General features: G+C 40.3%; 1 protein-coding gene across 2 annotated transcripts in view; it reads left to right on the forward strand.

Moving 5' to 3' along the window:
- SLC25A13 (solute carrier family 25 member 13) overlaps positions 1–15,355 on the forward strand; it is a 182,671-nt gene that overhangs the window by 17,585 nt on the left and 149,731 nt on the right. Inside the window, exon 2 of one of the 2 annotated variants that reach the window (XM_032402087.1) lies at positions 6,640–6,693. In XM_032402087.1, coding sequence (XP_032257978.1) covers positions 6,640–6,693 — 54 coding nt within the window. Of the gene's footprint in view, positions 1–6,637; positions 6,694–15,355 lie in introns of those variants that run through there. The other variant, XM_032402088.1, reaches the window with a different exon arrangement.

Below are 15,355 nucleotides of genomic sequence, written 5' to 3' on the forward strand. Positions count from 1 at the left end.
GCGCAGGGCTGAGTGAAGGCAGTGTTATGCAGTTGGGGGAGTAGCAAAGCTCAGGTTGGGATCTTGGGTCCTAACTCAGTGGTTCTCACCCGAGCCCCTCATTATAATCTCATGATGAAGCTTTAAAGGTACCCATTTCAGAGATTCTGCTTGGATTAACCTTTGCAGTCTAATTTGATAGGCCTGTGCATTGATAAAACCCAGATGTCCTTCGGGAGACTTGAATATACAGCTGGGGCTGAGAATAGCAGTCCTAAACAGACCGAATTGGACATTAGCTAAAGCTGTGGTTCTTAAATTTTAACAGCATCAGAATCACCTGGAGGACTTGTTCAACTGTAGATTGCTGGCCCCACCCCCAGAGTTTCTGATTTGTAGATCTGGGGTAGGGTGTGATAATTTGCATTTCTAAAAGTTCCCATTGGAGGCTGATGGTCCAGTGCCCACACTTTGAGCAGCGCTGGCCTAGAAGGAGGTGCTGTCTGTTTTCATTATACAGATTTGATTTCTACTCATCTGGAAGACTTTCTTCCTGAGTCAGCATTTTTGGAGCATCTGCTTAATTTCTGTTTTTTTTTTTTTTTTTTTTAAGATTTTATTTACTTGACAGAGACACAGCGAGAGAGGGAACACAAGCAGGGGGAGTGGGAGAGGGAGAATCAGGTTCCCTGCGGAGCAGGGAGCCCGATGTGGGGCTCGATCCCAGGACCGTGGGATCATGACCTGAGCCGAAGGCAGATGCTTAACGACTGAGCCACCCAGGCGCCCCTTAATTTGTTCTTTGCAGGAGTTGGGAGTAAGATGCATTTGAGGAGATCATGCATATATATATATATCTTACAGCTTTTCACTGGAAGGAGAGAGCTTTTCTTTTCTTTACACTTTCTTCTTCAAATTAGTATTCCTTATTCTGTGTAGGTTTTCTTATGTTCTTCCCTGCTGCCCTATTGGGTTCACATTTCTGTACCACTGTGATTTGTTAATGAGCCTACAACTGTGGCTTGATTCCAGTGTTAAAAAGCCCGTTTAAACAATATTCCTCCATGTAGAAAAATCTTTCCTGGTGTTCTCCTTCTTTTGGCTGCCCTAACTCATATTAAAGTAAGAGTGAATTTATTCGTCCTGAAAGTATCTTTCTGGTTCTCCTTGCCATGCTTCCTGCTACTGCCTTTTAAAAGCCCAGTCATTGAAGTTATGTTATTGTTGGCTGGTTTTTTATATCTAGGATGTACCTAGCTAGTGCACCTGTTTTGCAAATGCTATTGTTAACTGTTCAAGCTATTATATCTAATGTTTGTCTTGTCAAAAATTTTACATACTCAGTGGTCCTGAAATTTTGTCCCATAGAACATAGATTCATTGAATTGACCTCCCAGTTTGTGGAAAAAATATATAATGCATAGTTTTTTTTCTATTTTAGCCCTCCCTCTTTTCCCTGAGTCTTGACTGTGTGTGAAAGTTAGCTGCTATAGTTAGATTCTCTGTTGTATTGATTTAAGTAGCAATAGTAATATTTCATAGTCATCTGCCAAGAACTTTTTTCCTTCTTGGTGATTTTCCTAACTATGTTTGAAAACTAGTTCCTTTATTTAAAAGTCTTGATATACAAATTTTGTTTAATAGTGGAATCTATTCTTACAAATGCAAATTCAGAAGCATGATAAAATCAGGCAATTAGATTGTAAGAACAGTAGCTGTAAATATTTACATGCTGTTAGTATAAGAAAAATATAACAATGAAATTCAGACTTCTGGAAACAATCTCAGGTTTGATGAATCTTCTAAAGGCTTGTTAAAGTGTTGCAGAGTGTGCGTGCCGAGCAGCTGTTTTGAGTTGACTTAAAAAGGGAGGCTACATTTCTGTAGTTCCCTTTTTCCAGCTCCTAAAACTTCCTGGGTATTGATTTTTGCCACCAGGTAGAATCCATCTCAGCACACCCTCAGAACATTGGTACTTCTAGCTCTAACTTACGTTGTCTTGAAAGAAGCTGTGTAAGTGTTATTCCTTCACTGCACATGATACCCAAACAAGAAGGTAAGAATGGGAGGTAGAAGTAGAACTGGGAATTCTGACTAGTCGTACAGCAGTGGGGAGGCCAAGAGACTGGTAAACATTTTTTTCTGAATTTATCCCCTATTGAACCATAGTTATTTTGTGCTTCATTACAGTGTTTTCAGGACCTAACACACATTTCCATGGGCCTCAGGGAAATTCCACGGTATATCTGGAACTTTGGGTGTGTTTTCAAGAAGTAGCATTGGTTGGGGCTAAGATAGCAGAGGGGATGAGTTAGGAAAACGTCTGTGGTTAGTGGTTTGCTGAATGTTTTTGAAGATCCATGAGTTCCTTTCCCTTCTCTCCTCATTTTTTCCTTCTTAAGTTATGAGCCAGGTTACTCATCACTTAGACTTTTTAAAGAGTAAGCATGGTAGAATATAAACACCTCTCCATAAATAATACAAATAATAGATTTCATTTATCGAGTGCTTTAACTCTGTTCTTTGTGGTGCTAAGCATTGGATGTTATTATCTCCTGTCACCCTTTCAACCATCCAGGACTTCTCATTTTACTGGTGAGGAAAGTGAGACTGAGAGGTCAGAGATCTGGCTCAAGGTCACATAGCTAGTTTAGATGTCACACCTGATCCCCAGTCACAGGTGGCCTGACACTAAAGCCATGTTTTTTTGTTTGTTTGTTTGTTTTTAAGATTTTAAAAAATTAATTTATTTAGAGAGTGAAAGTGGGGGAGGGGCAAAGGGAGAAGGAGGGAGAGAATCCCAAGCAGACTCCACGCCCAATGCAGGGCCCGATGGAGGGCTCGGCTCCAGGACCCTGAAATCATAACCTGAGCCGAAACCAAGAGTCAGATGACACGTAACCGACTGAGCCACCCAGGTGCCCCCCTAAAGCCATGTTCTTAATCACATCACTGGATGGACACTACAAACTGGTGGTGGTAGAAGAAATTGGGAGATTCTTGATTTCTAGGCATGTATTATATTAGTGGTTAATGTAAGTTATGGTCAATTTGAAGCTGCCTACAGTGCGGCTCAGTGGAAAGACCAACAGAGTAAGAGATGGAAGATTTGGAATCTGATCTCAGCTCAGACAACACTTAGAAATGGAAGCACAAATTGGTGCCAGATCTGACTTTTGGGGAAATAATTGACCCTCTTTGAGTCTTGGTTTCTCCTTGTGTAAAGTGGGTGCAATATTATGCTCTCTGCAGGTCTCAGATTTTGCTGTGAAGATCCAATGAGGTAATAGTCATGCATTGAAAATATAAAATGTTCTATACACATTAGGTGGCATGACTTAGATTTGTTGGGTCACTATATGGATTTTTAAAAAATTAATTCATAGAATTCAGTACTTCAGCTAATATTTATTGAATGCCTCTATGTGCCAGACATTATACTAGATGTTGGTCATACATTGGTGAATAAGTCCTGCTTTTTAAACAAAATTTTTAATAAACTTATACACCCTTCACCCATTTCTCCCACCCCACTCCCCTGCCTCTGGCAACCCCCAATCTGTTCTATTTTTTTCTCTATATCTGTTTTTATATAGATATATAGATTCCATTTATAAGAGAGATCATACAGTACTTGTCTTTCCCTGTCATTTATTTCACTTAGCATATGCCGTTGAGGTCCATCCATGTTCTTGCAGATGGCAAGATTCGTTCTTTCTTATGCCTGAATAATATTCCATTTTATATTTATTTATATCTGTTTATCTCACAATTTCTTTGTCCATTCATCCATCAGTGGACACTTAGGTTGTTGCTATGTCTTGGCTATTGTAAATAATGCTTCAGTGAACATGAGGGTGCATATATATCTTTTCAAGTTAGTGTTTTCATTTTCTTCAGATGAATACCCCTAAGTAGAATAGTTCTATTTTTAATTTTTTGAGGAACTTCCATACTGTTTTCCATAATGGCTGCACCAATTGACATTCTCACCAGCAGTGTACAGTTTCCTTTTCTCTACATTCTTGCCAACACTTGTTATTTTCTTGCCTTTTTTCCTCCTCTTTTTAATAATAGCCAGTCTAACAGGTGTAAGGTAACATCTCATTGTGGTTTTGATTTGCATTTTCCTGATGATGAGTGATACTGAGCATCTTTTCATGTATCTTTTGGCCATTTGTGTATCTTCTTTGGAGAAGTTTCACTTGATCATGGTATATGATCCTTTTAATATATTGTTGAATTTGGTTTGCTAGTATTTGTTGAGGACTTTTGCATATATATTCATCAGGGATATTAGCCTGTAATTTTTTTTTTTTTATTGTGGCATCCTTGTCTGGTTTTGGTATCAGGCTAATGCTGGACTCATGAGTTTGAAAGAGTTTCTTCCTCTTCTATATTTTGCAAGAGTTGGAGAAGGATTGTTACTAATTTTTCTTTGAATGTTTGGTAGAGTTCACTAGTGAAGCTATCTGGTCCTAGACTTGGTTTTTGGGAGGTTTTAAATTACTGATTCAATCTCCTTAGTATAATTGGTGTCTTCAGATTTTTCTATTTCATTATGATTCAGTCTTGGTAAGTTGTGTGTTTCTGGGAATTTATTCATTTCTTCTAGGTTGTCACATTTGTTAGTATAATTGTTCACAGTAGTCCCTTTTGTATTTCTGTGGTACCAGTTGTTGATGTCTCCTCTTTCATTTCCGATTTTATTTGTGCCATCTGTATCTTTTTTACTTGGTGAATCTGGCTAAAGGTTTGTCAATTTTGTTCATCTTTTCAAAGAACCAGCTCTTAGTTACGTTGATGTTTCCTATTGTCTTTTTAGTCTCTATTTCATTGATCTGTGCTCTAATCTTCGTTATTTTCTCCCTTTATGGATTGTGTTCTCCTGTGCCTTAGATCCTGGCAGAGTTAGAGTGAAAGCTTTGTTTCTTAGAGAGGTGCAGTCCTGGTGGGGAACACTGATGTGCAGTTGGGGATTAGCAATGGAAGAATGCTGTGGGAATTTAGGGCAGGGGAAGTTCACTGTAAAATAGCATTGCCCAGGGAAAGCTTTATGAAGTGCACAGCATAGTGAATTAAGTAGATTTTAAAGGATGTGGTATTCAGATGGATCAAGAATCGTTCACTTTGTTACTTTTGCTTTTAAAAGGAAACCCAACTAAGTACCTAGGGTCACCATTTGCCTTCTAAAAAAAAGTTACTTATGGACTGTCGTGAGATATGGAACTTGGAGGGAATTTCTGTGCTCTTAAGAGGATGGAGGCGTTTTTATGCTGTTTCATCTTCTCCAATGGTGTTTGGCCTATCCTCCCTTCCTCAGACTATAAACCCGAAAGGAAGGAATCTTCTCCTGAAACCTATAGATTGGCATTATCATCAGTCTTAGGTTGGTTAGCATTCTATTTTTTTCCTCCTTAATTGAATAATTTCTCCAAAGAGTACTAACTAGTTTAGAATTTTAAAAAGATTTGGTAATGCATTAGAGGTTACAAGTACTCAGCTGAAATTAAAGGAGTTATCAGTCTTGCTTTGGGAAACAAGGTGACCAACCAGCTCGTTTCAGAAAAACTACCTCTCCCATTCCAGTGATTAGTTAATAAAATTATTCCTGACAGCGGCAGGCCAAGAAGCTCAGGCAGTTACATATTTAGAGACAGAGAACCCATTGTCCAAAGATCTCAGAAGAGCCTTTGCAAACACACAGAAGGGATTTAGAACAATTTGCATAAATCTCCCTGTGGATAGCGACATGGCTCCGGTATTAGGGTGGTTCCAGGAACCCCTCCTTGGCTGTATCATGGGGTGACGCTGTGCTTAGTGAGAATTCAGTCTTATGATGGTTTTTGCCAACAGGATTGGGTGATGGGACACTGAATAAGCCCACTGTTTGGTTCCACATAAGGACTCTTTTGTGTTGGCCCGGTGTACCCATATTCAAGTTTGTCTTGCTTTTTCTCCACTGATGTTTTTGGACTTTGTGGGCTGGGGAATTAAGCACAACACCTATTCTGAGCTAATCTGTCAAATTTTGTTCTTGAAAGGTAACCGTAGCCCCTTGTATTTCTAGAATGTGGAGAATAAGAGTCATACCTTTGGAGACTTCTGACTTCTTAAAAGTCAGGGAGAGGAGGAGACCTTGCTTGGCATGCCCAGATAGCTAGGCATTCATGCCTGTTCCTGGCAGAACTGTGGGAAGTAATTCCCTTGTTTGTTAATGTGATTTGCCTTGTTCACCAACTTCTTTAAGAACTATGTTCTCTTGCATAGTTAACAAGTTGTACTTTAATATTTAATATTCCCCTCTGGAAGGGTATGGATCACTCTGGTGTGTAGTTTAAAAATGCCGGGTGGTTACAGATCTGTTTCAAGTTTTCTTTTTTTCTACTTACTTTTTGGAAAAAAAAAAAAAAGATATACATTAAATACCACATATTAAGAGCTTTACTGGTTTCTTGCACAGACTGCTGTCATTGTAGAAGCCACATAGGAGTCTAATTTAAAATCCAGGGAGTAGTTTATGCAATGGGGAAATTTGGTGCTTTAAGTACAAAAATGAAATCCACTAATTTCTAACCTGGAGTTTATTTTCTTTCAGTCTGCTAGCTTGATTTCTCAGCTTTGTTCTAATAATATAAACATTTTTATGTTTATTTATAGGTGGTTTTAACCAAGAGAGCAGATCCAGCTGAGCTTAGAACAATATTTTTGAAGGTCAGTATAAAGGAATCTATTTTGTTTCTTGTTTGATTTGTGTTCTCGAACTTTTAAAGATTATTTTCAAACAGCTCTTTATTTCATTGTTATATATGTAAAAAAAAAAAAATCCCAAAAGGTATCTTTACTTAAGACTTATGAAAGAGATCTACTACAATTATGTCTATTTTTTTTTTTTTTTTTAAATGTATCAGAAACTTGCAGGTGATTTTTTTGTGAGGGCAGTATGGTTTACATTTTAATTTCTTTTCTCTCACTTGGTGTCAGATACTGGAAAGGAGTTGCTGGGGGATTTAGTCTCACAACTCATTTACCTTTCCAGGATTCACCTGTGCGGTTTGATGATCATGCTTTTTCTTCTAAAGTTGAAAGCTCTTTGTTAACATTTCAGTAATCCTTCATCCATCCAGAGAGGGCTGTCCTTGCCTCTTGTTGGTAGAAGCCCATCATTGTTACCATCATCATCATTATCATCATTTTATTGCAACTGTGGTTCGTGGTGGAGGCCCAGGATGAGTAATAGTACATATCAGTTCACAACAGATACCATATATTTCCTTAGTTTCTTAGATTTCCCCTACTTTGTGACATTGGGCAGTGAATGAATGATACTCTAATAAAAGTCTACCTCAGGTCCCAAACATGGAATCACGTGATGTTGGATTAAAGTACTCAAAAAAGAAAAGGCCGCTTTTGTAAAGATCATTTAAACAGTATATATGTGGGCCTTTTCTAAACATGATGGGAAAGCAACTATGCTATACGTAAAGAGGACCAAGACTTCAAATGAGACACTTGACGTTCTGCTGTGTACCAAATATATAGCCTGGAAAGTTACTAATATTGTGAGCATCACTTTCCTCATGAAAATGTATTATTAAAAACTACTGAGAAATCAGAGAATTTGAATACTGACAGGATTATCTGATATCAAGGAATTGTTATTCATTGATTTTTTAGTCTGGATGATGGTATTCTGATTACAGGAGCTATAAAGAGTCTTTTTTTCTTAGAGATACACACTGAAGTGTTTACGAATGAGATTATGATGTCTGAGATTTGCTTTTAAATAATCCAGTTTTGGTGGGGGAGGGAAGATGTGTGGTTGGCATGGTGATAATTTTTGAAATTGGTAAATGGAACATTGAGTTTCTTACCCTGGTCTGTCTACTTTGTACATGTGTGAACATCTTCCTGAGTTATAAAAATTTGTGAAGTTTGAGTAAAAAAACCTGAATGAAAGTTCCCAGCACCTGATATGCATTAGATAACTGATTCAGTAAGTGCTTGAAATTAAATAATTCAAACACGAGAGACAGAGGCTTCAAAAGGAAATGGTTAAAAATGTGAGTAGGTTTGAGGGGAGGAAAAGGGATAATTTGTAAGGAGGTTTGGATTATGTGTAAGAAAACAGAATTCTTTATAAATCTGGTTTTAGCCTGAAAGGACAACACAGTATAGAGATTCTAAGGTGGAAAAGCATTCTAGATCATGAAAGTCCAGGAAATAGAAATGCATTGTTTTGCACCTGGACTAGTGTCTGTTGCCCTGCATTGGGATGAGGTGTGTATGAGGGAACCGTAGACATTTTTAGTGTGTGTATTTAAGATCTATAATATAAAACTCATAGTATAATTCTAGGAGACCACTTGTAGTGGGTTGCCAGAGACCCTAGAAAAATGGATAAAAGCTCATTAACCTGAGCTGGCAAAGTCATAATCATTCTTTGAACTCAGGACCTCTCTATTACTTCTGTTTTGTAAACCAGCGATAGTTGTGGGCATCCTTCTGACAGGAAATGGGAAAAACTCTGAGTGTCTCAATAGATGGTGCATCTTGGATACCTACTGGTCTTTTGGCGTGATCCAGTAGAACGCTCCACCCGGGTAAAAGTTGTGTCCACCTTTTGAGCCACATGGCAGCTGGTTAGGTTGAGATCCTACTTTGGAACAACCGGTCTTTTTCAGCTGCTCCCTATCAACAGGAGGCAAGTCTGTACTGGAGACAAATCAGATTGGTCGGGTAGGAATTCCATGCAGAGTTCTGGAGAGCCACCTGTGAGGTTTCTGTGTCAGTGAGCCTGGAGGCTGGGGTGGGATCTTTGGGAGCACATAGGGAAATGCTGTCTTCTCTTGGGGTGGCTAAGACTACATGGCTTTTGAATGAGAGTGTGACTTAGAGTCCTAGGGGATGATGGGGCCAGGAAGGGGGGGACCATCCATGCAGAAAACAGTGATCAGCAGTTTCTGGAAGGGATTGTGGATCTGGCAGAGAGGTTTGGGTGATCTCATCAGGCCGGGGCAGTGTAGTACCAACACAAATCCACCTTGGCTCAGCATGTGGGGGATCTCTTGTTTACCATCTGCCACAGATGATGTTGTGGTGGGAGGAGAATAGGGATGAGGCCCATGGGGGCTCTGCCAGGCACGTCTCCACTGTGGCTGGGCTTTTCCGTTAAGTATGGATCAGCAGTAAGCACTCGGTAAACCTGACTACTTTGCTGATTTTCTATGACTTTTTCCTGACTTTTATTCTTGATAAATATCCCAACCTTCTGTCTGTTACACTAGTTAGAGGATTCTTCTGTAGCTCGGGGGGGAGGTGGACCTTTGGACCAGATGTGCTGATAGCAGAGGAGTTGGCAACTGTGGAGGTCAGAGAGAGCCAGTGGAACTGGCAGAGAGAAGGAAAGAGAGAGGGGTCCTGGAGGACTGAGGTGGGCCCAATTGTGGCTTATTTTATTCTTGAGAAGAGTTAAAATAAATCCCACTTCTTTTTTGGGGGGGGGGATTTGCTTACTATATGTGAAGTACAGTGTTAAGTGTTGGGGATGTAAAGATGCATAAATCATGGCTCCTGCCATTTCCTGTCTCACTGTGTGTAAGTGTAAAAAAAAAAGCCATGATATGGTTGATAAGCATTATATGGCGTTAATTAGTAGGAAGATGATGTGGGGCTAATTACATCTTGTTAGCAAGGGTCATTGCAGTTACAGAGAGGTGGTGATGTTGGAGCTGGGCTTGACAGTGAGTAGGTACTTACCAGCTGGAGAAGGTAGAGGAGGCCTGTGGGGCAGAGGAAGACCGTTCTGGGCAGAGGCAGCAGCAGGTGTGGAACAAAGGGCTGTGAGTGCCAGGTGGGGGTGACCCAGAGCACAGGCTCTTGGGCAGTGCACTTGGGTGGTAGGCAGGGCTAGACTGGTGTCTAGCATTCCTAGCCTGAGGCGGCTGAGTTTATGATGCAGCCTCTTCTGGTGATAAGTGGCAGCTAACACTTTGTCTGGGTGTGGAAGTTGAAGTCCAGGTGTGGTCAGTTTTGTTTCTAACCTAGGTGTTGACATGTTTTTTCCCTGACTGCATGTTAATTTGAGCAGGTGTCTGAGTGCTCACAGTTTAAATAAAACACCATGAAGCTTTGCGGTGAGTGGGATGTACAAGAGAGGTATAAGCAGTGACCATGTCTTCCAGGAGTTCAGCTTTTATACGGGAGACCAGATTTACAGGCACACAGTAGGTGAAAGAGAATCTAGGTGTGCCTGCTTGCCAGTGTGGTGAAAGCAAATGCCACAGGAATGGGAGGAGGGAGCGGTCCCTGTGGTGGGGAGTGGTCAGAGAAGGCTCCTTGGAGAGGGACTTGGGAGAGCCCTGGGGTGAGTGGGAACTGGGGAGTCAGGGAGGAGGGCAGCTGAGGAATTCCGGGGGAGAGGGCCACCTTCGAGGGAAGGCTGGGAGATGGGCTCGGGAGCACACAGCCTCTCCAGGTTGAAGGATTCTTGCTCCTTCAAATGTTTATTTAAATTCAACTCTGTGCCAGGGAGTCTGCCAAGCCTTACAGGGTATGGGTGACAAAATTAGAAGGTAATTGGGAGTTTGGCACGTCAGCTGAACAATAGGAAGCTGTTGGGGGTTTTCTGGGTCATCCAGTGACACTGGCAGGATGGGTTTGAGATTTGGTTGGTGCAACAGGGCCATGAGTTAGGCAGCCTTGGACGTAATCCTGGTGCGTGGCCCTAAAGACTTGATTAGGATTGTGGCCGCAGGGGGAATGGAGAATGGGCAAGGTTAAGACATTTTGAAGGACTGCTTGATGGAAATGATCTTGTACAGTGGATGAGAGGGCACAGGGGATAAATATGACCCCTGGATAAATAGCCTGGGTCAGGGAGGTGCTAGTAATAAGAAGGGGAAAATCGAGAAGGAAACGGTTAGCTCAGGGGAGAGCAAAGGGGGTGATGTGTACTGTTTACAGGTGGAAGTAGCTGAATGCCTGTGGTGTAAGCTGTGGGAGATGGGAAAACTGGGTAAAGGGACTAGACAAGGGGAATAGGCCCTATGATAATTTGTAATGATGACACATAGTGAATTACACTTGGATTTTTTACAATTATTCTTTGTGAACACAACATGTATGTATTCAGAATTTTTTTTAACAAAATTGGAAAAACAGTTAATTTCTTTTTTTAATAGAAAACTTTTTTAAAGTGAGAAAATGGTTCATATTCATTGGCAAAAATTTAAAAAGCAGAAGTATGTAAAGAAAAGTAACTTGTGATTCTGCCATATAGATAAAATCCATGTCTATATCTATATATAAATATGTATTTTATATGCCTATCTCTGTTTCTCTATCTCTGTGTATGTATATAAAACTTTTTCCTTTTTTTTTTTTTAAAAGATTTTATTTATTTATTTGACAGAGAGACACAGAGAGAGAGAGAACACAAGCAGGGGGAGTGGGAGAGGGAGAAGCAGGCTTCCCACTGAGCAGAGAGCCCGATGCGGGGCTCCATCCCAGGACCCCGGGACCATGACCTGAGCCGAAGGCAGATGCTTAACGACTGAGCCATCCAGGCGCCCCTAAAACTTCTTCCTTAACACGAGAAAAAATACTGTTCTATCCAGTTTTTCCCTTCACCTAATATGTTAGGAAAACCTTTTCCTATAATTGAATGTATTTCTACAGTATTTTTATTGTTGTGTGCTGTTCCTGTGTATGGCTGTTTTTACAGTAATTTATCTAGCCACTTCCTATTATTGGATGCTTAGTTGTCTTTTCTGCTTTGCTCGTATAACAACATTGTTTTTTTTTTTTTTTTTTTTTTTTAATTTTTTTTATTTTTATGTTAATCCCCATACATTACATCATTAGTTTTAGATATAGTGTTCCATGATTCATTGTTTGTGCATAACACCCAGTGCTCCATGCAGAACGTGCCCTCCTCAATACCCATCACCAGGCTAACCCATCCTCCCACCCCCCTCCCCTCTAGAACCCTCAGTTTGTTTTTCAGAGTCCATCGTCTCTCATGGTTCTTCTCCCCCTCCGATTTCCCCCCCTTCATTCTTCCCCTCCTGCTACATTCTTCTTCTTCTTTTTTTCTTTCTTAACATATATTGCATTATTTGTTTCAGAGGTACAGATCTGAGATTCAACAGTCCTGCACAATTCACAGCGCTTACCAGAACACATACCCTCCCCAGTGTCCATCACCCAGTCACCCCATCCCTCCCACCCCACCCCCCACTCCAGCAACCCTCAGTTTGTTTCCTGAGATTAAGAATTCCTCATATCAGTGAGGTCATATGATACATGTCTTTCTCTGTTTGACTTATTTCGCTCAGCATAATACCCTCCAGTTCCATCCACGTCGTTGCAAATGGCAAGATCTTATTCCTTTTGATGGCTGCATAATATTCCATTGCATATATATACCACATCTTCTTTATCCATTCATCTGTTGATGGACATCTTGGCTCTTTCCACAGTTTGGCTATTGTGGACATTGCTGCTATAAACATCGGGGTGCACGTAGCCTTTCGGGTCCCTACTTTTGTATCTTTGGGGTAAATACCCAGTAGTGCAATTGTTGGATCATATGGTAGCTCTATTTTCAACTTTTTGAGGAACCTCCATACTGTTTTCCAGAGTGGCTGCACCTCGTATAACAACATTGTAATGAATACTCTTGAACCTGTTTTTTTGCATATAGCCTGCAATGTTTAATCATATTAAAACTTACAAAAAATTGTAAGGGAGAGAGAGGCTTCAGGTCACTTGTAAAATCTAGTCCCAAAGAAGGATTAAATACCATTTGCCCCTCCTTTCACTGGTGCAAGGGCAGCGGGGCACCTTTGTCAGTACATTCATATTACGAAGAATCCATCTCTATCAGTCGAAGGAGCAACCTTTGACATTTTTACCGTAATCACAAGGCAGACCACCCAGCCTTGGTAATGAGCTGGTTTTGCAGACTGAAGAAAACTGTGTTTTCCATGTTCAGATTAATAAGTTCTTACATTTACAAAATTATTTCATTATCACCTCTAAAAACTGGGGCAGAAAACATCTCGATTTTTTTTTAAATGTAAATTATTAAGGTATAAATCAAGTGCACAAATCATAAATGTACAGCTCCATTAATGTTCACAAAGTGAGCACACACCTATGTAACCACCCCAGAAGCCATCTGATGCCCCTTCCAGTCATTACCCACCCCTCCTGAGGGTAACCAGTGGTCTGGTTTTCAGCTTTATAGAAATGGAATCATAACACTGTGTTTTCTTGTGCCTCATTTCTTTCACTCTTGCTTTAGTTGTTAAGATTCATCCCCATTGTTACATGTGGTTGGTGTTAGTTTATTCTCATTGCTGTGTTGTATTCCGTAGTGTGACTGTACCACAGTAGTTTATTTATACATCCTACTGTTGGTTGACGTTTGAGTTATTTTCCAATAACTGTTGGTTGATGTTTGAGTTATTTTTTTGCTATTGAAGGTAATGCTGCTGTGGACATTAAAATGCTAAAGCGTGTTTTTAAGTAAAAAAATACACACACGTTTCTCTCCACACACTTCTGTTAGAGACCTACTTATGGTTGAAATTGCCGTGTCTGTGGTTCCGTGCATGTTCTGTTAGAGACACTGCCGAGCAGCCTTCTAAAGGGGTTTAACGGTTTACTCTCGTAACACCAGTATTTGAGAATTGCATTTCCTCCATGTTTTTGCAAATACTTTTTTAATTGTCCTGTGTAAGGGTTAGAGGTATGGCATTGTAATTTTATTTTGCACTTTCAGTGGAGTGTTTTTTAGGGGACAGCAGCTTGACAATGATTCTGAAGGTTACTTATGGGAAAAAAATCAAACACTGATCATGGCCCAGAAAACTCCCGAGAGGAAAGTAGTACAATAATTTTAAACTTTCCTTCATTTGACAGATATTTATTGGACACGTTTCACTCTCTGCCTGCCACCAGTCCAGGACCTTGAGGATGCTGCAGTGAGAACCCCAGGAAAAAATCCTGTCCTGACAGAGCTTTCTCTCTAGTTGTAGCAAGTAAGGTGCATGCAGTCTTGCAGGAGTAGACAGGTCAGTTGGCAAGGATTCCTGCGGCAGGGATTGCAAGAGCTGTCAGTGCGTCCTGGCATCTCTCCGTGGAATTTGGGGGCAGCCCCAGAGGGGAGCCTCTACCTTAGGAAGCCATTTGTTGCCGACTGATGAGAACTGGCGTTGAAGATGGACTTACTTGCCAAGCTGTTCCCTGTTGATCCTATGATAATTAGTTTGTGATACACATGGCATTCTAAAGACGGGGGAAGGGAGAATGATTTCATTTGTGCTCCTGGGACAACCAAGAGATTAAGTGGAAAAAACTAAAGTTGGAGGATCCTTACCTCAAGCCACATAAAAAAATAAAGTAACAATGTATTGAAACTTAAGAGATAAACCTATTTAAAAGCTAAGAGAAAATGTGGGTGAATATTAGTCTTGAGATGAGGAAGGCTTAGCTTCTAGACTTAGCAGTAAGTAATGGAAGAAATTGCAAAGGAGGAAAAAAAATCTATAGACTCAATTATCTACAAGTATCAAACTGGATAAATATTTGCAACAAATCTGATAGACAAAGGGGGAAAAGGGCATGTTCACACACTGCTGATGGGAGTGTAAATAGGTACAATCTTTTTTGGAGAGCAGTGTGATAATAAGTATCAAGAGCCTTCAAGTTCCTCTCCTTTGACTCAACAGTTTCTCTTCCAGGAGTCTAGCCATTGAAGATTGCCAGGAATTTGGACAATTGTTATATACAAGGCTGGTTACCTTAGCTTTATTTAAAAACACCCCAAACTGGAAAATAACCTAAACGTCTACTGGTGGGAGAAGAGTTAAATTGTGTTTTTAACTAAATTAATTACTCACTGCTATAAGCAAACATAGGTATGATTCTCAATCATAGGATCGCTGTAATTAGCAGCGACATCTCCTTTGTACTTCCTGTCTTGTTTTGCCTCAGGAAAATCAAAATATAATTCTTCTACGTTTCCAAAAATCCAATTCAATGCTAAGTGAAGAATGTGGGATTCTTGGACCAGTTTTGAGCTTTTCTTTTGTACGTGCTAAAAAAAAAATGTTAAATGGAAACGGATTGTACAGAACATTTATAAAGTGCTTATTGTGTGTAGTGCATTGTGCTAAGTGTGTTACATGATTATTCATTTATTTCTGTCATCGACCTTAAGAAGCAGGTAATGTTATCCCCATTTTACAGGGGAGGAGCCAGAGGCCGGGAAAGTTTTACTTACCTGAGGTCCTACAGGTGGTGAGAAGCAAAAGCAGAGCTCAGCACCGGCCAGGCCTGAGGGACTCCAGAGCTTGTTACTGAGTAT

This window comes from Phoca vitulina, unplaced genomic scaffold (genome assembly GCF_004348235.1).
Source record: "Phoca vitulina isolate PV1807 unplaced genomic scaffold, GSC_HSeal_1.0 scaffold4, whole genome shotgun sequence".
NCBI lineage: Eukaryota > Metazoa > Chordata > Mammalia > Carnivora > Phocidae > Phoca > Phoca vitulina.